This window comes from Ziziphus jujuba, chromosome 4 (genome assembly GCF_031755915.1).
Source record: "Ziziphus jujuba cultivar Dongzao chromosome 4, ASM3175591v1".
NCBI classification, from domain to species: domain Eukaryota; kingdom Viridiplantae; phylum Streptophyta; class Magnoliopsida; order Rosales; family Rhamnaceae; genus Ziziphus; species Ziziphus jujuba.
In genome coordinates, this window is record NC_083382.1 from 10886590 (window position 1) to 10910224 (window position 23635).

A 23635-nucleotide genomic window follows, 5' to 3' on the forward strand; every position below is an offset into this window, starting at 1 on the left:
GTTTGAATTACTCAATCTCAAAATTAATGGGAAAAAAAAATAATGCTTTACAGGACAGGGTTCTGAAACAATAGACTGTTCCATGAACGGAGAGGTTATGGATTTAGAGGATTTTTTGTTGAAACAAATAAATAAAAGGGTCAAGATCATTTTACACCGTGATATGTTTTTAACTTTGCCACTCAAACCATTGTTGTGTTATAAGGATATATTAATGTCTGTAATATTATATATTTTATTGTAGACATTAGACTGCATTGAATCCATATTCTCTCATTACCGAAAAGGTGGTCATTGCCCCAATGTTGTGCCCGGGATTTTTTTATTTTTTTTTGGGTCAATAGAAATATTGTTGAAATCAAATCAAATTGTTGATTTCAATTGCCATAGAGTCTGTGGACAATCTAGTAATAAGTTCTTGTTTCTAGCTGCTTTAGCTAGCCAATTTGTAGCTTTATTAAAAACTCTAGGAACATGGATAATCTCCCAAAAATCAAGTCGATGCAGAAACTCTCAAAATCCAGAGAATATTGTTATAAAAAAGAAAAATTAATTGCTTTTACAAGCTCTTTCCAATCACTTTCAAAAACAACATGCTTCCGCCCATCTTAGAGATTTGAGCCACAAGGAATTACTTTATGCATTTATTGAATCACAAATCTCGCAACAGTTCTCAAATCCGCTTTTGCATTTTAGTGCCGAAAATCCATCCATATTAATTTAAATTTTTCCTTCAGAGATTATTTTGACATACTATATATGTAATTTTATTTATTTATTTGTTTATTTAATATGCATTGAGTTTAATTTTTTTGATAAATTAGAAGGAAGAGTTTAGCATCATATCTAATCAAACCGAAAATTTGAGAGTTAACATCACCAGGGTCATTTACATTGGGTTTATTTTTGTTATTATTATAAAAAAGAAACGATAAAACCCAATTATAAAAAAAGAAAAATTATTTTTGTTATTATTATAAAAAAGAAACGATAAAACCCAATTATAAAAAAAAGAAAAATTATTTAAAGAAAAATAAAATGTGTATGCTATACGAAACCTTTTTATGTTGTTGGTAATGTATGCCAAGTTAAATTTAATTTTTAATGAAACATTATGATTCAAACAGCTAAATTTTTTCACCTGTCAATTTTACCTAGCTAGCCCCTCTATGTAAATATCAAAATAACTAAATTGAAAGAGTTTATTATCATAAAAAAATAAAAACAAACAAAAACAAATTCAATTTGGCATACTATCCCAAAAATAAACTAGAAAACAATTAACAAATAAAAAAGACAGTTTACATAAAGAAAACCAGACAAAATCAGTTAGTTGTTGCAATCACAAGTTTCATAAACAAATAAATACTAAAAATAAAACAAAAGTTATATACTAATTAACCTTATAATTGTTCTAGGTATATAAGCAATTGAAATTTTCTATAAAAAAAAAAAAAAAGCAATTGAAAAATTATATTATATAATATATTTGAAAGTAAAAAATAATATAATTTAAAATTACATAATTAACAATAATATACGAATAAAAATCAAGCCGCTGGTTCTTAGCGCAACAGAGAGAGAGAGAGAGAGACAGAGAGAGGTGAAAGTGGAAGAGAAATGAAAGTAGGCTCTAAAATAGTGTTCCTTTTCAGGGACTCAGACGGCTTCGGCCCAGCAATCTTCGAAGCTTTCCAACCACACCCAAACAATCCCTCCTCTCTTCGTTTAGTGAAAGTTCTTTGCTTTGCTTTTGTTATATTTCAAATCAAAAATTCAAACTTTGATACTGATTTGGGTTTGATTTTGGTTTCAGAGAAGAACCCTTTGATTTATCTTTGGAGAGTTATGGAATCAAGGATCTTAAAGCGTCTGGGAGCTTTATTCACTTCGTAGACCATCAGGGTCTCTATCAGGTTCTATTTTTCCCTATTTTTTATTTCTATTTATCTAATTCTCATACCGCATCAGGATTTTTTTTTTTTTTTCAAATGTAAAAAAGCATAATATTTGATACAGGGAAATTGAAGCAATTCCCTCTTTTCTTGATGGATACGAAATGTTATATGTAATTGCGGATTTTAGATTAGTTATAAGTAAGCAAATGAAAATGAGGCTGCTAATTCAGTAAAAGCTACCAGATTCATTTTTATTTTGGATTTTCAGGTCACTTGTAAATCTCCTGCCATGGAGTAATAAATTTCTGTTGACCCAAAAAAAAACAAACAAACACCTCGTGACTTTTTTGCGTCTTATTTGTGTAAATAGAACAAAATTTGTAGATGATATTGTTTGGTGGGGTTTTTCTCTGAATATTGGGTGGAAAAATAATTTCAGCTCAAGTTGTGTATTTACCCCCTTTTTGGTGCTTCAGTTGTAGAAGTAAACCATAGAAGGTTAATGTAGCTCCAACTCCTTAGTGCTACTAGGGTTTATTTGATGAAACCTTCTGCTACTAGAGTTGATAGGAACGTGTTACATTTTGGAACTACCAATCAAGTAGAAACCTGATCAAATGCACAATTATCTGGAGGATGTCTTTCTTGTTTTTCCCATAGGAGTTTCTGGGGAAAAATAGAAAGCACTTGGTTTTTTTATAAAATAGAAATGTGATTTATATGGGACATTTAAGAAAAACAAAAAAGTTAAGAATATTTCGTCCTCTTCATTATCCATTTTTTCGACCAATATAACAGCTTAGATTGGCAGAGAGAGGAAAATTAAGTACAAGTTGGTGGTTAGTTGGTCTGAAGGTTGTTTCGTTGTCAATCCCAGCTTGCTTGTGACCTCAGCTTCTCATTATAGTGTTTGCTCTCTTGTGATTGGCTATTTTTCTTATTTTTTTATCTGTTTTCTTTTAATTATTTCAGCTTGTGTGTTCTGTATAAAAGTCGGAAACCTGTATTGTTTCCTTTCATTCAAAGATTGTTGATGGAAGCAATTCTTTTTTTCATATTTCTTCTACTTTCAAGCCCAATTTCTTTATCACTGTTTCTTCTTCTTTGATCTCTGTCATTATCAGTTTCTATCAGGCAGGTAGTTTACTGTTTGCTTTAACGTGCAGTTTAATCTTAAAGATGAAATGTCATTTTTTTTTTTCTTTTTCAAATAAGCATCTTCTTTATTTTCAGGTGTCAGTGTTGCTTATGCAAAACTATGAACCTCCAATACTAGCTTGTGCTATTAATGAGGTTCTAGCACAAATAGGTGGAGAAAAATCATCCTCATTGCCCACAATCATCGTCCCGTTTGCTGTGGCATCATTAAAGCTTAAGGGGGATGGTAAAACTCTGATGTACAATGACGACAAAGTTTCACTTTATGGTGTACAAATTGGTCCAGAAACAGACATAACCAAACTCATGTTTACCAGGACCCAGAAGCCATCATCGACATTTCAAATTCATCAAGAATCTTTAGCTTGCTTGCTTCAGTTGGTCCGTGTCTTGAATTTGCCAACTTTCTTTCTTATTGGACAAAAAGGCAGACATCTTTCTGATAAATTTATGGAAGAGTTGGAGGTAATTGCTCTTGATTACTCTGGCTTTTGCTATTTCTCCGTATAATCTTTGGCCAACCATCAACCTGCTTTGTCTGTTCTCTTGGAAATACAGAACATGCAACCAAAGATAATATATATAACCCATTAGGGTACAACCATTCTTTCTCTATGAACGGCTTGTGAAACGGATTAAGATGAAGCATTTTCCACTTGCAAATAAAATGGCTTTTTAAATTTGTTCTTAAGTTTCGTGTGCTTTATTATTTTTCTTAATGCATGTTACCTTCTGATTTTTTTTTTTTTTTTTCATTCCAGATACTTCATGAGATAGGAGAAGTTTTAGCAAGCACTCTTAACCTGTCATTTTCAAGAGACAGAATCACATGGAAACCAAAAGCTACAAAAAAGCATAGTGAAGAGCCATGGCGTGCATTATATGGTTGAATCTGGGGTGTTTGAGGGTTTAGAGGTTGAGAAAATTTGAAGTCTTGATGTTCCTGATAAATTTTTGTACTACAGCGCATTCTTTAATGTCATGGAGTACTTGAAGTTTTTATGATTCAACTGGCATTATAATAGACACATGAAAAATGTTATATTCCGAAGTATGTATTTTTGGCATTTCTAATTTCTTTGTTGCAGTTGAGTTTACAATGGATTAACAAGCGATAGAAACAGTCTCAAACTTTCTGCCAAAAAAAGAAAAAAAAAAATGGAACATCGAAAGCAATAATTTTGTGCTTAAACTCATCCCACCAACGTTGGTGGGACATAAAAGAAGAATTCGGTCGTCCCAACTTTATATTTGGGAGTATCTTTCACTAGAGTAAAACTACAATTAAAAATCCAAAATAGACCCCCCAAAAAAACTTGTGGAATAATCACAAAAGCTATATATGGTTGATGGGTTTGATACTACTATCTACTCTTTTTTGCATGCCATTTGATATGAATTTGGTTACTTTCATGCTACTATTAGGATTTAGCATTTTGATCTTTATTATTATTTAAATTTCGATACATTGTTAGTCTTTGAAACTATTTTTTTTGTTACTTTTTAATAAATTTGGAGCATGTGCAGTGCACTTATTTGAAACAATAAAATAATAAAACATAGCGTGCTGCATGCTTTAAAATTGTTTTTTAAAAAAAAGAAAAAAAAATGGACATAAAAAATAGTTTAAAGGCCAAAATGCATTAAAAAAACAAATTGAAGTTTAAGGATTAAAGTTCCAAAAAAAGTAGGATTTAAAGAGCAAAATGTAAAGCTTAATGATTGAGGGACCTATATGCTAAGCCTTTAGTTGGTATAATTTAATTTTTAGGTTCCAAGTCAAATAATGCTTATTTAAGCCAAAATTTTAGGCTTTTTAAAAAAAATTAAACTTTAAATTTATACAAAAAGTTTAAAGAAATATTAAATAAATTGTCATAAATACTTTTTTAAACTGAGAATCATATATACTCATTAATTTTTTAATAAAAATTTTCTTACATAAACTACTAACCAAAAAAAAAAAAAAAAAAAAAAAATTCGACAGCCAAAATCTCTTCGTTCACCTTAGCCATGCCAAAGGATCCTAAATGCCGGAAACCAGTCTGAAGCTGGAGCCCATTTGGGTGTTATTGGGCCGAAGCATTTGAAAAAGTAGGAGACATGGTGAAATGGTTTTGAATTGTAAAATAAATCATTTCCCTCCACAAGGACACAGAGAGAGAGAGAGAGAGAGAAACAGAGCTCTTCGCTCCAGAGTCTAGAGAGAGATAATCAGCCACTCCCTCTTAACGCTTCCTCTCTCTCTCTCTTCTTTTTTTTCTTTTTTCTTTTTTTTTTTTTAGATTTTTTCCTGAAAGATGGTCTTCTGCAAAACCCTAATTTCGGCCAATTTACAGAAGGTGAGTCTGTTTGTGTGAAAGAAGAAGGGCTGTTAGTTCAAAATTTTCCGAAAATGGCGTCGAACATCCCCGAAGAGCGGCCGAACAACACCGAGAGTGGAGAAACCCTGGCCGGACGTATGAACAACAAGAAGCGCTCTCGTCGAGTGAGCTTTGCCGACACCGAGATCACCTCCGTTCACATTTTCAACCCCGACGACGACGACGACTCCTACGACACTCCTCCCAACTCCAAACGAACCTCCTCCCGGATTCACAATGCTGCCGATTTGGAGACCGACGCTCCTGTCGTTGGGTTTTTCAAGGACTTGACTGGCGGTGATAGCGAAGACTCCGGCGACGATGATGATGAACGAATTGTCGACGCCAGGAAGTCCTTCCTCAGACCATTGGGCTCCCCCTCTCCTGGAAGCAGTACCGTCGGCTCTGTCACCTCCAACGACGGCAAGTTCATCTTATTTCTTCGTTGAGATTTTTTTTTTTTTTTAAATGATTGTTGGACCCAAATTGAATATAGATTTTTGTGTTTTTACCCTAATTTTCTAGTTGTTATGTGACTTTTTTTTTTTTTTTCTCTTTTTGGCTAGACCATTTTAGGACATACACTTGCGCACCTTCCAACTATCTTAGGATAACATTATTGCGCTCCCTGTTCGTTTTTTTGCAGAAGACAACTTTTTTGGTCCTGTGTCAGCAAGTTTCATTAGACCTGAACAGCTATTTGATTCAGCTGCCTCATGTGAAAATTATGAAGATACAATGGATACCACAGCATTTTCAATGCATTACCGCAGTCTTGTGAGGTCGGAGTCCGGAGAAGAACCCAAAACTCCAACAGCAGTTTCCTTTGCCTTTGGAGAGAAGACACCAAAAACACCACCCAAGGTTACTAATCCAATTGATTCAGGAGGAAGCTTTATGGAAATAACAGAACCCAAGAAGTTAATTTCTCCCTTTTTGGTGCCTGTTGGAAAGGCTAGAGATGTTGAAGATTCCAATGACATGAGTATTGTGGAGGAAAACCCGAATAGGTTTGACTACGGGAGGCTATCCCCCACAACAGAAGCACTTTTGGCTTCTTCTTCTTCCTACCAAAATGAGACTGGCCACGTGGGTCAAACAAATGGTAGAGATTCAGAATTGGGTAATTCTGCTAGTCACGAGAAGTCTGCTGAGGCTGCTTCTGTAGATGGTGTCGAATTGAATCGAGCAAATGGTGATTGTCTCGTTCGGAATGTTGATGATTGCTTATCTGACAACAATTGTGATCTAGCTGCTGCTGCTTCTATTGATTGCCAAATACAGAGCCCCAGTCGATTAACTAGAGTAAGATGATTGTCTTTTATTTCTTATGCTATTATTTTATATTCGTTATCAACTTGCTTTCTTGTTAAATGCATTCTCGTGATATTTCTTCAAAATCTAATTGAAGGGAGCATTTCCGTACTGCTAGTATCTTACCTGCTTATAACATCAGTGTCTAGTAAACCCCAATGTGCTTACAGATACTTGTGGGTCTCTTGCGGAGAGCACAGTACTAGTTTACATGCTCATTTTTGTTTGCAGAAGAACAAGGAATTGCCTAAAGACTGGTCTGAACAGGGCATATCAAAATTGGAGTTCGCTAATGTTAACAGTGGTACCATACAAAATATGGATATTAAAGATCTTCAATCTGATGTATGTGCGCAGCATGAACCTGCATGCCAACATTTGAGTGAAGGCTCAATAAGAGGGAACTCTCCCATTGAAGGAAAACATCTATCCGATATTGATCAGAATTTCGCTCAACGATATGCATCTCCATTAGAAGGTTCCAGTCTCTCATTATCTACTAGAGGACGGCAATCAATCATGACTCCTAACTCAGCCAGATATTTGGGCATAATTTCTTCCTCAATACATACAGGTATTGTTTCAAGTAATGAAGTCACAAAAGCTGCTGAGAGTATTTCATCTATTCAGAAAAGCATTTCTAGGTTCAGAATTCCAAACTCTTCACCTCCCAATTCCAGTCTCAAAGAAGGAATCGATAAATTGAAACGCAGATTGTCTAATTACTCATCTATGGCTTCTCCCTTCACCCCTGATCGAACTGACAATAGCACAGATCTTAAGTCCAAATATGTTAGTGCTTTGGTTGCTAGTTCAGAGGAAAAATTGCATAGGGCTGATTTGAAGAATGGGGAATATAAAATGTTGGTTAACATCGATAACAATGGAATTGAGACCCCAAAAAACACTGGCAAACTGGCCCCGGATGAAGCAATAACAGGTCTTGAAAATGATGGAGAGCCTGCAAATTATATGTTGATGGATATACATTCCAAAGATAAAGCTACTAAACTAGTGGCAGGAATAGGTTCACCCTCTAACATGGCACTGTCAGGAACTGAAGTGAAGCAGGATATCTTAATCTCAGAGATATCCCCAAAAAGGACATTGGTGATGTCTGGAACTCGTTCCTTATTGTTAAATGATGGAGAAACTAAGCTTCAGCGTCACCAAATTGAATCTGAAACCTTTCGAATTGCACAGACCCCTTCTAGGGATACAACAATCTTGAATTTTCAGTTTGAAAGCTCAGAAGAGCACCATAAAACTGGAGCTAGCCCACTGCTATCCGTGTCCTCTATCTCCGGAAGTACATCTGAACCATCCCCTCTGAAGGTCTTAATCTATCTGTTAGTATTTTTGACAATTTTACGCATACACATGTTTCTCATACTAGCCAGCTTTGCTTAAACTTGTGTTTTGGCTGCAACTGGATAGCTTTACTCAAATTTGCAATAGCTTTCCTCATAGGTTCACATGCTTCTTTGGTGCAGCATAACTTATATATATATATATATATATAAGGAAAGAAAGAAAGAAAGAAAGAAAAGTAAAGTATTTTTAAAAATGATTGCTAACATTAAGTCCATAGTTTTAAATTATTAGGAAGTGAGCCTAACTATGTATGTTAAAAAGTCACAACACACTTAACAAAAATCATTGGTTGTTCTTTTGATTCTTATATACTTTTTTGGTCAAATGGATAATTTAGAGCCCATCCAATAAAGGGTCAACTTGGAGTTCTCCCAGGAAAGTGCCAACTCGAAGGTCCTCAAGGAATAGTTCTGACCAGAAGGCTATGAGGCAGGAGCCAACTCCAAGTTCCCCCATGAAGGGACCAACTCAGAGTCCCTCGACGAAAGAACCAACTCAGAGATCCTCCAAGAAAGAGGCAAGTTGGAGTGCCCCTAGGAAAGAGCAATCTCAAAGTCCTTGCAAGAGAGAGCTAACTTGGAGTTCTCTCATGAATGAGCTGCCTCAATTTCCCTCCATAAAAGAGCCAGCTCAAAAGTGCCCCAGGAAAGAATTAATGAAGGGCCTTTCCAGACTGGAAACATCCAGTCCAGCACAGAGTGACATTGTGCAATCCTTTGTTGGGAAAGATATAGTATCTCCCCACTCCAATTCAAATGTTTTTGGTAATGATGGTTGTGATCAGGAGCTTCATATATCTCATAGTCCTTTTGTTACACGAGATTTAGAGATCTCCTCACAGAAGAGAAGCATTGGAGTTGGTTTTGATGATGGAAACCATGCAGACAATATTCCCAGCATCCAGAGAAGTCCAGATGTTCACAGAAATGGAAATTATGATTCTGCGCATTTGTTACATCACTCTGATAGAATTGATAGTGAAAGGGAGAAGATTGAAGATGATAGAACACTGACAAACTGGTCGGATGTACGTAGACTATTTTCACATTTGTCATAATGCAGTAATAAACTGCTTTGCTGAGAGTAGTGCTGAAATATTTATTTAGGTTCCTCATGTTACATTTGCATTTGATTTAAGTGTTATCTTGCAGTTTTTGGTTAAATTCTCCAGGGACACAAGGCAGTTACTTTCTCCATCAATAGACAAGCTAAACTTAAGAACAGTAAAATCTCCTATTCTTTCTATTGCTTTTCCATAAAAAAATATGTAGATTTGGAATGTAGCTAATATGGTCCTAATTTACCTTCTTTTATTTTACTGATAAAAAGAATACTGTTTTACCATTGTTATATAGATTAGTGTATTGGAGGATACTTTGGTTCACTTGCTGAAGGCTAGAAAATATGAGATTATTAGTTCTGAAATCCAGTCTCAGGTATGCTGAATGACTAAATTTCTTTTCTGTTGTGCTTTAAAATGTACCTATATGTTACACTTCTCTGGATCCTATTGCTTATCTAAATTCTGACAGCTAATCTTTACTTGCTGTTTCTCTGTCAATGTTTTTTCATTTTTACAGAAAGTTACTGGCTGCTTCAACATTAGGCAGAAAAGGTGGTTATCTCAATATAATAATGTGTCATGGGTGTGAATTTATTTCTTACATGTGTCTAGGAAGCTAGTTTTACATATTGATATTGATAAGTAGATGACGTTGCAGGATAGTTGAAGCAAAATTTTTGTTGTCCAAAATAGCGTATGAAACGGCTAAACTGCAGTTAATGTGTGCAAAACGTGAGAAATTGCTGGTATTCTTCTTTCTTTAGTGTTTTTCAGGATTGGGGGTGTTGCAAGTTCATTATTATTATTATTATTATTATTATTATTAGAAATGTGCTATGGTATCTCACCTACACTAAAATTGCAAGCAGAAAAGGACACAGCTTTTAAGCTCTGGAATTCAGGAGTGTCAAAGGTTGCAGTTGAATTATATTCAACAAAAGTCTGAAAGTGGTAGAAAAGGCACTCCTCTTCAGTCTCATTCAGTTAATTTTGAGGGTGAAAATCAGGTATATCATCAGTTTCCAGATTTTGAATGCAGTTAGTCACTGTGGCAGTGTGAGCATCTGTGCCTGCATGTGAAACTGTGGTGGTCCTGGAGGAGGGATGTGTTAGAATGCATTGCCTAGATCCCAATTCTGATATATTCTGTACCATACTTCTTGTTGGTTGGTGGAAATTGGATATATTAATATTGAGGGAAACATTTAATATTCAGCAATTCAAGTCAATTTATATTTTATGAAGTTACCATCATTCTTAACAGCTTAGTTGATAGAAAAAGTGGCAACTATGCATGTCAAGCTAACACAATAGATGGTTGACACTCCTCAGATGTAGATTTGTTCAATAACATGATAGAAGTATGACCTTACACCTGCCAGTACAGCACAATAAAGTTACCAAATGTGGTTAGCGGGATTTAAACATAGTTTAGTTCAACAATTAGACTATGATATAATGCTAAGTTTCCATCACTGATCACCAAAACTTTAAGCAGATAGGAATTGAACCCAGCTATGGATATCAAGTAACATAGTGGTCAGTCAATAGTTTTGTTAGAGTTGTACCACGTTGATACTGTTTTTACATTATATAAGCTTGCTTTGTTCTTGTCAGTCCGTGCCTTTTAAGCTTGTTAATGCTATTCCATAATTTGGAAATAATAAAGTTGTTTTTAAGCTACCAAAAAAAAAAAAAAAAAAGAAAAACGATTGACAATTTCAATGTTCCAGGTGGTGTGCAATAATATTAGCACAATGAAGAAGGAGATTAAAGTTTTAGATGCAAAAATAAAGAGCTTGAGCAATTTCTTTCACAGCTATTGTAAGTTGAAAGGAGAACCAAGCAGTACCAATACTGTTACATTAGCCCAAGATCATGTCAAGACAAGAACATGTGGCCGGATTTTACGTCAGGATTTACAGGTATTTCTGGTTCTGCTGTGATTTTTTGTGACACATAAATATATGATATCTTATCTAACTGACACATTCTCTGATATTTATCAGTTATGGAAAGTTGATGATTTTAAGAGTAGGAATGGTCATTACACAATTCTTCTCAACTATCAGGGCTACCTCAGCCAAAGGTTCTCTATTTTGTTTATTTTTTATTTTTTTAATTTTTTTCCTCCTGCTGAATGTCTTGTCATTTAATCTTATTCAATGGTTGAGGCCAAAAAAGTTATGTGTTTTATCATATTAGAACATTTAGATTTTACCTTTATGTTTCCGCTTGATGATATGCAGGTTTACATTAAAGTTTGGTCCTGCATCAAACATTGTTGTCTCAAATGAATTGAATGTTATAAACATTGTGAAGGTAATCAGGTCAAGAAGTTGTTTGTTCGAACAATTTGTTTTCTATGAGTTTTTTATTCAATCTTTTGTTTGCTAGAACTTTCCAAACATGGATGCTCCGGTTGCATTTGCTTTTGTGTTAAATCCTGGCGCTGCTAAAAGAGGTGTTAGTTCAAAATGTTTGGTGCAAGAAACACAGGTAAGTTATTTAATTTCTTCATTGCATCTTTTAGTCTTTGTCAGTTGTCTTTTGGGCTTTTTTGTCCATAATTATAATTACAGTACACAGTAGGATTACATCCTCTATATTCATATAGATTTCCATTAATAAAATTTTTATTACACCAGATTGTAGAAATTGGCAGGTAAGGTATGGGTTATTATGTTTTAGAATCCTATGGGTTGCTAAGTATTTTGAAGTTACAGAACGGGAAGGATATGACTGCTCCTTTTTACCTTAGTACGGTCTGATTATGCAGGTAATCCGTTCTCTCCTATGTAATCTATTTAACGTGGTTGAGGAGTTACAGATGGCTCAGATAGAGGTCGGGAATTTAATAGAGACAACATTTCATTGTCCATCTGGTATTAAATATCTTCGTTGCTTTTTGATTTGAGAGTTCGGCATAATATTCTTTTGAAATTGCGGTTCATAATTCATTAACTAGTTAAAAATATTGAAGATCTTCTTTTCTTAGGTTCTAAATAAATATCAGTTTTTCTAGGCTTTAAAAAAATAAAATAAAATTGATGTTCAATTTTGTTGCCCCAAACTTACATTGCTACCGCTGAATTTATGTTGGTTTCAATTCTTGCTGATAAACATAGTTTTAAATTTAAAATTCATTTTCTAATTTCGTCGTTGCAGTTGAGCAGCTTGATTTGCAGCTTTGTTTCGTCAATTATAATAGTGGTAGAAAGGTCACTCTGACTCTTGATGTAACATGTTTGAATAGGTATGGTCCTGCTAATTACATTTATTTGTGTTATTAATTTAATTTTTTTTCTGAAAAGTGTCGTACTGGTTCACTTGACATACCATATTTTTAGATCCCCGTAACAGATAGTGTTGCATCATGTAACTGCCAATGTTGATCAAAGTGGGGTCTCTCTCTCTCTCTCTCTCTCTCTCTCTCTCTTATGGAGGTTTCTGGCCGCAATTTCTATTAGATGTTCTTTGAATTTTCTTATATGGTTAATGAATAAATCTGCGGGTTCACTGTAAATATATTGTTGCTACATGCTGTTTTTGGTAATAATTGTTGCTACATGCAATTGGTTATAGTTGATGTTTTTTTTTTTCTTTTTTTTTTTTTTGGGTGTATTGTCTTGTTGGGTTTAAATTAAACGGCTTTGCAGGATCACCATGTATTTTGGTGCATGCATAAACATGCTAATGACAAGCCTGAGGCCACTAGCTGTCTTTTATGGATTCAAAAACAGGGCCTATACTCTCTCACTTAACATATGCCCCATATGATGGACTGTTTGGTTCTCTTTTAACATAATTGAAAATTTTGAACTCGAAGTGATCGATATTGCTGTTGGGTGTAGTTTTCGTCTCTCATTTCTTTAGCTACAGCTCAAGACATGTATATAGTCTTTATCATTGCTTCTGCCATAGTCATGTATGATTACAGTATCCTAGCTCTTAAAAGGTCAAACTGACTTGTCTGTTTATATGGTTTTTGAACAGAGGGATTTATCCTTCTGAGATCCTTCCATATCAAGTGCAGGATCCCACTGGTAGGGCACGAAATTCTGAGTCACTCTTGGTTGAAATAAATTCTGCTGCTGATAATCTTGAAGCTGGGCTTTTGAGGATATTGAGGCTCGGTAGATGTATTTCCCAGGTCATGCAACCTAAAAGCACGTAGAGTTTTCCAGGGGAAAGGTTATTCACGCTGTTAACTAGGCTTTTTTATTCTCTTTTTCTTTTCTTTTTTTTTTTTTTTTTCCCCATCTTGTTTGTCGTTTGTTGTTTAGATTGTACAAATTTGGGCTTCCAGAAAGTTTATTGTGGAAGCAAAACTAGTTTCGAGTAACAAAACAAGGTTATGTTCTAAAATCGTAGAAAAAAAGACCTTGACCCTCATACGTCTTTGAAGATTTGAATGAAATACTAAGTATAGGTTATAATTGCTTTATGAGACAGTGTAGTAGTATACTTTTTTACCTGGTTTTACTCTGAAAGTTTTGCATCAGTGATAGTTGATAGGGTTTGGACAAATCTTGAAGTACCCTACAAGGGAGCTCTTTGTTCTCTCAGGCGATGTGATTTTGGTGGATCGTCTAAAAAAAAGAAAGCTTTTTCTGGGTCCAGCCCAGCCTAGAAAAATAAAAATCACTTGAAATGACTTGTCTACCTTTCCACATCCTATAATTTGTGTTGGTGGTACGAAGTGGTAAGTAATTCTTTGATGTGTTTGTTACATGTTTACCATATAGATAAAAAAGTTTATATTTTGACTGGATTTTCTAAATTGAATTTTCCATTGTTTCGGACAGGAGGGATATCAATTATTTTTTTTTAATTTATCTAATTTGGTATTTATTTGTTTAATTGCAATAAATCAACTTTGATGTGATGCAACTGTGTGTGTGTGTAATCTAACTTTTTAATTTATCCAATGATTATGCGGATGTGCCACGTGCTGATGATCTCTACTCTTTTGGTTACCGGATCTGTTTTGAGGTTTCAATTTTCAAGAAAAGGTTTGGCTTTGGATAAATAAATAAATAAGATCCTTTTCTCCCACAGAGGAGTATGTTTTCTGATTTTATTTGCTTATTTGTGACAACCAATTTATATGGTGCTTGATGTTTGTTTTCATTATAGTTTTCGATTTCACATGTGGTATGTTTTTGGGTTTTATTTATTTATTTATTTATTGTTAATTTAGGACCAGGAAGAAAAACGTGATAATTTCTTTATGTAAAAAATCACTCAAGCTACGCCAAATTCCAAAAATCTGACCAAAGAGATCAAAGCGCTTCCGTGATCAAATAGTACACCAAATCAAACAAAGCTTCATTATTTTTTCTTCCTTTTTTAGCCTTTTTAGTAAAGAAAAAGTGTCTAATTTTGATTCTCAATTTATTTATTTGTGATAAAAATAATAATTGGAAAAAAAGTGTTTGTGTGAGAGAGAGAGAGAGAGAGAGAGAGAGAGAGAGAGAGAGTGGTAGTAGTTAAGCAGGCAGAGATATAAATTGAGCAAATGGGGAGGTCAACAAGTGCAGTGGCAGTGTTTATATTGGTGATGATTGAAATGAAGACCAAGTGGAGCAGAAAAGGTACACGCTGTCACGTGCCTCAAGACCACCCAAAAAGGTGTTTGTCAATGCTCAGAGAGAGAGAGAGAGGGAGTATATACGTGGAAAGAGAGAGAGAGACAGGGGGGCTATTTTGGTAAATATGGAGAAATGGGAAAAGTAAATGGAGGAAAAAGGGCAGCACTTTTAGTGACAGGTGGGGTTGGGACTTTCACATGCCCTTTCGTTGTTGGTCAAGTTGTCAATTTTTTTATTTTATTATTTATTTATTTATTTTTTATTACGTGCACATTTTTAGATATTTATCTGTTCAAAGAGTATTTTGGAGTTTGCTCCTCTACTTCTGCGACTACTTTAATATTCCAACACTCGCTTCCTTTTACTGCCACTTCATTCTTCCAAACTTTTTTACCAACCTCAGCCATAATAACAAAAAGAACCCTCTTTTGCTTTGCTTTTTTGATATTTTTGGATCCGCTTTTGTTTGGTCGACTTGGGGCTTTTTGGCTGTCTCTTCCCTTTTATAATATTTAAACCCAACCAAAAATAAATAAATAATTACCCTTTTCCATTTATCTTAATCAATCGAAATCATTGCCATTTCTAAATTGGATGGAGGTTCTTTCAAACCATCAAGTTGCGAGTCTTGTATATAAAATTATATGATATGGAAAAATTCCTATGCTAATCAATAAGGCAATATGTATTGTATAATATTCATGATGACAAGTATTTAAAGCATTAACTATGATTATGAACTTTCGAGTAATAGTCACTGTCATTCAAAATATAGAAATTGTTATATTTTGATTACAGTCAATTACAGATAAATGACTTGTTAGTATTAATCTGTAGTTTAGTTAATTGTACCTATCAAACTAGGTTCCTTTCTATAAGCATGAGGAATGGAAAATTTCTCCGTTCATTTATTCAAGATATTTCATTGGTGTTTGTTAATTATCATTGGCCTTTTGTTGTATATATTAATGCCAGCATTCTTAAGAATGTGAAGGAGAAAGGTCAGTGAAAATGCTCCTTTATCATTTTTAATTTTCAACAAATTAATTTGATGATAATAATTATCTAATTCGACTTTCTTATTTTCTTCCCCCCACCCCAAAAAAAAAAAAAAAAAAGTAGTAAATTCAAAGAGTGGTAGATGAAGGTTGGATTTCAAAATTGCATGCCCACCAACAAATAGTATAGAGCATAAAAATATTCTAAATTCTGTGTTTTTTTAAAAAAAAAAAAAAAAACCATTTAGTACTTCACACCCACAATTGTAAATGACATGACAGGACCCCCCCCCCCCCCCCCCCTAAAAGAATTTAATTAATAGTCACTTTTGGGGTTCTTATTGGGTTCCAAGTTGCCTAATCAACACTCAAAAGATGGTTTCTAGAGCTTTAAGGTTTGGATTTTGGGATGTTGCAATGTTAAGATTGGTAGTACAAAAGAAAAGCCAAAAAAACACATAAAGAAAAGAAGAAGAAGAAAAAGTGTACGCATTTGAATGGATGACTGGCTTAAGCATAATAAAAATAATATTAATAATAACAAAAAGAAAAAGTAGAGAAAATGAATAGACTATGGATTAGAATAATGGCAAAGTAAATTAGTTGGTATTTTAGATAATGTGGATTGCTAAGTACTTTTTTGGTATTTAATAGTTGAATATTCTAGTAAAAAGAACTAAAAATAAAATAAAATAAAATAAAAATGAAAAGAAAGGGGAAGAGAAAAGTAGCTTACAAAATTAATAGATATTTAATAAGAGGAGGGACCAAGGGAACTAACTTTTTCTCCTCACTAGGAAAGGGACCAGTTGGGTCCCACAAATGTAATGCACTTTTTATCAACTTTGCTTATGTCACATTTTTTTATTATTTTTATTTTCTTTTCTGCACAAACATTATGCTTATGCTCACACCCACCTCTCACACCCCCCCACCCCCATATGCTATCTATCTCTCTATCTTTTCCATCTGAACACACACACACACACAGAGATTCTGGAAAGCTCACTTCTAGGGTTTCTTTGTTTTTTCTATTTTCCTTTTATCTTTAGTTCTCTTTTCTCTGTCTCTTTATTTCTTCTCTCAATTTTTAATTAATTAGTATCAAAATTCAGAGCTTGTTAACCGATCTTGTTTTTCTCTTTTTCTTCACGGTAATTCTTTTATATTATTCTTTTTTCTTTTGTCTGCAGCTTTTTTTTTCTTCCTTTGTATACTTTCTTTGTAAATATAAAGCTTTTGGGTGATGCTGTTGGTATGTATGGTTCAGATTTAAGGATAAAGTTGTCTATGGATCATCCTTATTCATTTCTGTTTCATTCCTCTAAGAATTATGAGGCTATTATATGTAATATTTTCTTTCTTTAATTTCTTAAATTTTTGAACTTTTTTCTTTGTTTGATCTTCAAAACTGGTTACAACTGATGAATAGCTTATTTTATATGATTTCTTTTTTTTTCTTTTTTTTAATCATCTGGTTTGATTTATTCTGTATTTCGATGAAAAATCTGAACTTTTTTTTCAATATTGCAAATTATTGATGAAAAGGATTCCTCTAATCCCCTTTTGGTGCCGAGTAGAAGTTTGGTAATATCATTTGGATTCTCCAACTCAAAATATTTTAAAGTTGTGTTTTTTTATTGGGTTTGTTGTAACACAACAAAATCAAGTTGGTCAACTTTTTTTATTTTTTATTTATATTTTTCATTTTTGTCATTCTTTAAAATTATGATGCAATACCCATTTTGTAAATTCCTAAACAAAGACCAAAATTTAGTTGGGATTAAGGTGGTTTCTTTCATTTCATAAAGAAAATTACATGACCATTAAACTTACCCTTTTTTTTTTTTTTTTTTTTTTTACAATTTTTTTTTCGTGTAGATGACATTCCAATCTTGTTGTTAGTTCACATGCCTTATATTTTGTTAGACGCTAAGTAATCTATCTTGTTAGTTTTCCATCAGCATAGCTAATTTGTTTCTTTCACGACATTGTTTTGAAGGTTGGAAGGTATCTCAGCAGAATTCTGATCTATCTAAGAAGCTACTTTTGGTTAGGTTGATACATAGTTTTGGCTAGAGGTTTGGAAATTGGACAACTTTTTAGTTGGTTCAGGGAGAGTTATCAGTTTGAAAAATGGGTTATATATGTGATTTCTGTGGGGATCAAAGGTCGATGGTATATTGCCGTTCTGATGCTGCATGCTTATGCTTATCATGTGACCGTAATGTCCACTCTGCTAATGCCTTGTCTAGGCGTCACTCTAGAACACTTTTATGTGAAAGATGTAATTCCCAACCAGCATTAGTAAGATGTTCAGAAGAGAGAGTTTCACTTTGTCAGAATTGCGATTGGATGGGCCATGGAAACTCTACTTCAGCTTCATCACATAAGAGGCAAACAATCAATTGTTACTCAGGCTGCCCATCAGCTGCAGAGCTTTCTTCTATCTGGTCTTTTGTTTTAGATTTCCCTTCTGTAGGAGAATCTGCCTGTGAGCAGGAGATGGGTATGATGAGCATCACTGAAAATAGCACAGAAAATGCTTGGGACTCGTCAGAAAATGCATCCGGTTCAGCTAGAGTGAATGATGTGCCTAGCATGGATAACAAGCCTAGTCTTTGGGCCTGCTCATCTTCAGTACCTGAGCATAATTCTGCAGCTCAAGTTTTAGATCAACCTGTTGGATCTGCGAGTGTAACTTTGCCAAAGGTATATATGCCTATAATCAAATTCTTATAATCTTAAGGTGCCTAGCACGTTAGTTTCTGCACATGCTACGAACAAATAAGCTTTCTGGGAAGTGGGTTTTTGTTTTTAGATTGTTCAATGCTTCAAAGTGCCTTGATGAATATTGAAAATTATGTAAATAGAGAAACATATATATATATATATATAGATATATGTGTTGTATATATTTCTTTTTTATGAATCATTTCTGATATGCTATTTGACTGTTTCATATTTCTTACCTGTGTTTTTGACTGTTTAAAATCTAGTTTATAGATTCAAGCCTCATTTTCTGCTAGTAAAAAAATTTGTGTTGGTATAATTTTCATGGATGTTGTATGGAGGAAACCATTTTCCTATCATGTGTTTCACTTGCAATCTGTCTCCTGTCTTTCACTAATCTCATTGGTTACGGAATTTATTCTTAGTCCTCTATATGGTAAGTAAAAATTCGTTCGTTTTTGCTAAGTGCTAGCCTTTACTGACTATTCTTCTGTCCTACTCATCAGGGAACTAGATTTGTATCAGATGCATCTCTTTTTCCCTTTATCCATCGTTCATGGCTTGTGTTTGTTCCCTATCCATGGTTATTCCCTTGCTTCATTCAATCTGTGTAAAGGGAATCGGGGATCTAGCAGTTTTCTGTTAGCTTTAACTCCTGCAAAGTAAATGTGACAAGTTGACTCTTCCTACAATAGACTGCAATAATGAAGTATTTCGTTATGCTTTATGGTTACTTCAGTCACAATTTATGAGCCATCTTATTAGAACTATCCAACTATCTGTTGGATGAAGAGTCTAGGTTGACAATGATCCTCAAAGGATTATAAACCAGTGTACCCATCTCCTGTCCCCAGAAGCACCACAAGTCTGGAACATGGAGAAGTAATCCCATTTTCTATTGAGGTAAGAGGTAGTTTCCCAGTAAAGTCTTCCTCCTTGAGTTGCAGAGTATTACTCTATCTTATAATCAATTTGTTGCTGCAGCTGTCTTATTTGTGTTTGGGGTATTAGTTCGCCCATTTGTTTTCTTGACTAAGACCCAATCTTTGAGCCTTCCTTGTTTCTGTATTTGTGATTGGCCTCTTGATTTAATGCTTGAGCTTTACATCTTGACTACATGAAACAATGTAGTGCATGGGTGCAAAAATTTTTATTCTTTTTTTGTGGTTCAAGATTAAGCCTTGCATGCATGTCAGTTTTTCCCGAGAATTGTATTGTTTACTGTAGTGCCCAGGGCTTAGCTTAGCACATCAGTCCTCCCAACTTATTGGGTTTGGCGAAAAATTCTTTTACTGCGAAGCTCCATTTGTTAAATTTATGAAATGATATCTCATTTTTACTTCATCAGTGAACTCTACAAATTTCATACTTTTGACATGCAGTTATGCTGTCCTGGAACCAAAGGTCCTGGACTTTGTGAAGATGATGATCTGTATGAGGATTTCAATATGGATGAAATGGACCTGAATCTTGAAAACTATGAAGAGCTATTTGGTATGGCTCTAAATAATTCAGAAGAGCTTCTTGAGAATGGGGGGATTGATAGCTTGTTTGGGACAAAGGATATGTCTGGAGCCGATTCCAATTGTCAGGGTGCAGTTGCTGCTGAGGTATTTCACCTCATCATATCTTGTTTTTATGCTTACCCTTATTTTCCATGTCAGCGATAGCATCTTGGTTTATTTCTATGTTACTGCTTAGTATTGCATTTCATCACTAGCTAATTTTTGTGGCATTTTTTTCTCATGAAGTTGGAAGGAAACCAATATATATTGCATTTAATAACTCTGTATTAATGTGACAAACTTATAAGGTAATGTCATTGTTCATGCATACTTCAAGTTCTTTAATATATATTGGTTTAACTTATTGTCAACAGCATCCCATACTGATCTTGCACTACATATGCTTATGAATATGTAATTGTTTGTCCTCTTACTGCATGGGGCCCAAAAAATTAGAAATTATATAACGGTGATGGAAGGAGTAAGTTTATATTATTGTCTAATCTAAAATAAATGAACTGCATATGTGGAAGATGTATGACATAGTAAATTGCAAAGCTGAGTACTTGCAATATAGCTTGCTGTACCATTATTTAATTTAGAATGCACTAGTCTATGCATTTGAAAGCTGTCTGTTTGTGAATCACATTATATGTTTATCAGAATCAAGAGGTGTTAAGAGCCTTGAGCAGTTATGTAATTAATAATATTAAACCTAAAAAAAAAAAAAATTGGTGGATCCGAAATCTAGAATTGAATAATTCATTTTGACCTCCTGTGTACACCAGCCTTTTCATTTCTTTAAGAAGTCCATTTTCGGATAAACGTTTACAGGCAGTGTCCCCATTCAATTCTTATTTATAAGTTATAGGAGGCATTTGCATGAAATACTATGATGGAGAGAACAACGTAGTCGATAAGTTATCTTTTGACGTGTCTGTGTGGGGTGGGGTTATGGGGCTATACTTTTATCCGAGAAACTTTGAGACTAATTCAGTTTTAGATAATTTGTTGTTCTAAATGACGAAATGATTTGAATCCTTGATGTTCATGTCCTCTTCAAATATGATATTGTGTCTATTTTTTATTTTCTTTCTTTAGAATATGTCTAAACCTCTTGGAATGTAGTCAAATGATGGTTTGGACTATGATGACAATCTTGCACGACCCCCTTCACTCCTAAACTGCTTGCATTCAAAAGGGCCCCATAAGGTCTAAATTCTATTATATTGTCGAGTTTGGTTTCTTTGAATTTTCTGGCAGAAAGAAATGCCTAATTACATAAGTGGTTTAATTGTATTCCAAAATCCTTACTTATTAAATGTGCAAATATGGTGATACCCATGCTGTAAAACATTCTTTTCCCTGTGGCTAGTCAATATTTTTGAACTCAAGCTTGCCAAATTTACTTATTGGGTACTTGTAATATCTCTAGGGTTCTTCAGTTGGACTAGTGAATGCAATGCAGCCAGCATGCAGCAATGCAGCATCTGCTGATTCTGTGATGAGTACTAAAACAGAACCAATTCTTTGTTTCAACACAAAGCAAGCGCATTCAAACCTTTCATTTTCTGGCCTCACTGGGGAGAGTAGTGCGGGTGATTATCAGGATTGTGGAGCTTCATCAATGCTTCTCATGGGAGAGCCTCCATGGTGCCCTCCTCCATGCCAAGAGAACTTACAATCAGCTAGTCGTAGTGATGCAGTTATGCGCTACAAGGAAAAGAAGAAGACACGCAAGTACGTATAGTGATACTCTGACTCATAATTATAAGTTGACAGCTTCTGCTTTTAATTTCTTGACCTCTCCATGTTATATCTTCTGTCACCAGAATTTTCCTGTTTTGCAAGTATCTGTCCACTTATTCATGCATACAGATTATTCTTCTTTATAATTATTGTTATTATTATTATTATTATTATTATTATTATTATTTGATTGAATGTGTGCTTTGACATGTGTTGGTTTTTATAGATGCCTTCATTTTCAGTCCAATTCTCCATTTCTTTATGTGTTCCCCTTCCACCTTGGAAGTAATATAAGGAAATAAAATTTCGTTCTTGTTATCTGAATATGATATATGCTTTAGGAAGATTTACTGCTTATGCCATTCATTCTAATGACACTTATGTATGGTTGCCAAATTTAGATTATGATGAATACATTTGTACATATGAAATCTTTTTATGTTTGTTGATGTGGTTTCATTTGCATCGAAGTCTAGTTCAATTTTGGAAACATTTTAAAGTTCCACATATCAAGCAATTTGTTTTCTTAATAGGTTTGAGAAAAGGGTGAGATATGCTTCTCGTAAAGCAAGGGCAGATGTCAGAAAGCGAGTGAAGGGCCGCTTTGTAAAAGCTGGTGATGCTTATGATTATGATCCGTTGAACCAAACCAGAAGCTGCTGAGTACAATTTTTAACCATGCTTTATAAAAGGAAAGAAACACTTTAATGTCTGATCAAAAAGATTCGGTTATTATTACCTAATCAATGATTGGATTGATACATTTTTTCCTTGTGCAATGACAAGCTGTGTGATTGTATCACAGGGGTCTTGATTTTCCATATGGAAAAAGTATGGAAAAAAGGTGGATGTAGAAAGCGGCTTCTGATGCTTCACCAATAAAGTTCAGGAGCAGAACTCCGATTCTACATTTCCATAAAGGATCGACGGATCATGACATTAGTCGACCAGACTGCAAGGATTGGCCCATGCCTATAAAGCTAATGACATTTTGTTTCCTTCCCATTTCTCTGGGCAAAGTTCATCTTCATCATCTCAATTGTACTCTTGAGAAAAGAAGAATTCCTATTGGTTCTCCTCTGACCATAATTAAGCACAGTTTTTGTTAGCTCAACTATAAATCTTCCTGTTATTCATTCTCCCGATCTCATGTATATTACCAGCTGTCACGGCACCTTGGATGACTAGTTTGCCTGGTCTGCTAAAACAGGTGTAATATTATCCTTTTTGGTTTCACTGAAAAGTCTTGACGTGTATAGTACAGGATATATATGTATGCAGTTGAGCGGGTACAGTGTCTGGCCAAGAACAGCTTCAGGGTCAGACAATAAACTTGCAGTTGTAAATATCTTTCTTTCTTATGGACATGTATAGCAAAGGATGATAACATATGCATTCTGAAGAGGATGGTTTGTACTAATTCTTCATAGCAACACTTGTTTTTTTTTTTTCATTTGGGCACTGGATTTTGTTTCCATGGAAATGAAGTACATAAACTGTAATAGATATTTTGACTGAATGGTGGGAGTTGAGCGGTTTTCATAATTTAAAGTAGATTTCTTCATATTAACTATATGAATATTTGATTATGTGATTGATGGATGAGCAACTTGTATACCATGATGGTGAATGTTTAGAAAACTTTTGTTTCCCTTTGGAAGAAAAAATCCAGCGCAAAGTCTTTTTTCTGTACTTAGACGAGAAGAGAATGTATTGAAGTATTCTCGAAGTCTTTTTCATTAAGAGCAGTTGTCCTAACCGGGGCGGCGGAATCTTAAGCCAAGATGCAAAGTTCAACTGCAATTTGAACTGCAATTTGTCCTTGGAAAACTCATGGGCATCTCTTATGTCTTCTTTGTCCCCAAAAAAATAAAGATTGCCTTGGA

General features: G+C 34.4%; 3 protein-coding genes across 6 annotated transcripts; all 3 read left to right on the top strand.

Annotated features, from left to right (window-relative positions):
• The first annotated feature begins 1559 nt into the window (after window positions 1-1559).
• Window positions 1560-4103, top strand: LOC125422213 (uncharacterized). The gene is made up of 4 exons (XM_048472849.2): window positions 1560-1733; window positions 1817-1916; window positions 3132-3521; window positions 3818-4103. Exons 1-4 carry the CDS (start codon window positions 1621-1623, stop codon window positions 3944-3946), a joined length of 732 nt encoding a protein of 243 aa, XP_048328806.2. The 5' UTR covers window positions 1560-1620; the 3' UTR covers window positions 3947-4103.
• A 926-nt stretch (window positions 4104-5029) lies between these two features.
• LOC107416792 (uncharacterized) lies at window positions 5030-13617 on the top strand. 3 transcript variants are annotated; one of them, XM_060816571.1, is made up of 16 exons: window positions 5032-5842; window positions 6066-6724; window positions 6965-8068; window positions 8445-9134; window positions 9259-9330; window positions 9463-9543; window positions 9688-9722; window positions 9829-9916; window positions 10040-10177; window positions 10904-11095; window positions 11180-11259; window positions 11420-11492; window positions 11568-11669; window positions 11950-12055; window positions 12339-12426; window positions 13167-13617. In XM_060816571.1, the coding sequence occupies exons 1-16, from the start codon at window positions 5452-5454 to the stop codon at window positions 13345-13347; spliced, it is 4080 nt and encodes a 1359-aa protein (XP_060672554.1). In that variant the 5' UTR covers window positions 5032-5451; the 3' UTR covers window positions 13348-13617. The 3 variants fall into 3 exon arrangements, with proteins under 3 accessions (XP_048327979.2, XP_048327980.2, XP_060672554.1); XM_048472022.2 differs by lacking the exon at window positions 11950-12055 and having other exon boundaries at window positions 5030-5842; window positions 13167-13304; XM_048472023.2 differs by lacking the exons at window positions 11950-12055; window positions 12339-12426; window positions 13167-13617 and adding an exon at window positions 11819-11854 and having other exon boundaries at window positions 5030-5842.
• A 3040-nt stretch (window positions 13618-16657) lies between these two features.
• On the top strand, window positions 16658-23169 carry LOC107416839 (zinc finger protein CONSTANS-LIKE 9). 2 transcript variants are annotated; one of them, XM_016025385.4, is made up of 6 exons: window positions 16658-16916; window positions 17765-18474; window positions 19878-20105; window positions 21436-21740; window positions 22283-22412; window positions 22555-23169. In XM_016025385.4, exons 2-5 carry the CDS (start codon window positions 17899-17901, stop codon window positions 22410-22412), a joined length of 1239 nt encoding a protein of 412 aa, XP_015880871.1. In that variant the 5' UTR covers window positions 16658-16916; window positions 17765-17898; the 3' UTR covers window positions 22555-23169. The 2 variants fall into 2 exon arrangements, with proteins under 2 accessions (XP_015880871.1, XP_024928499.1); XM_025072731.3 differs by having other exon boundaries at window positions 22283-23169.
• Window positions 23170-23635: the final 466 nt, after the last annotated feature.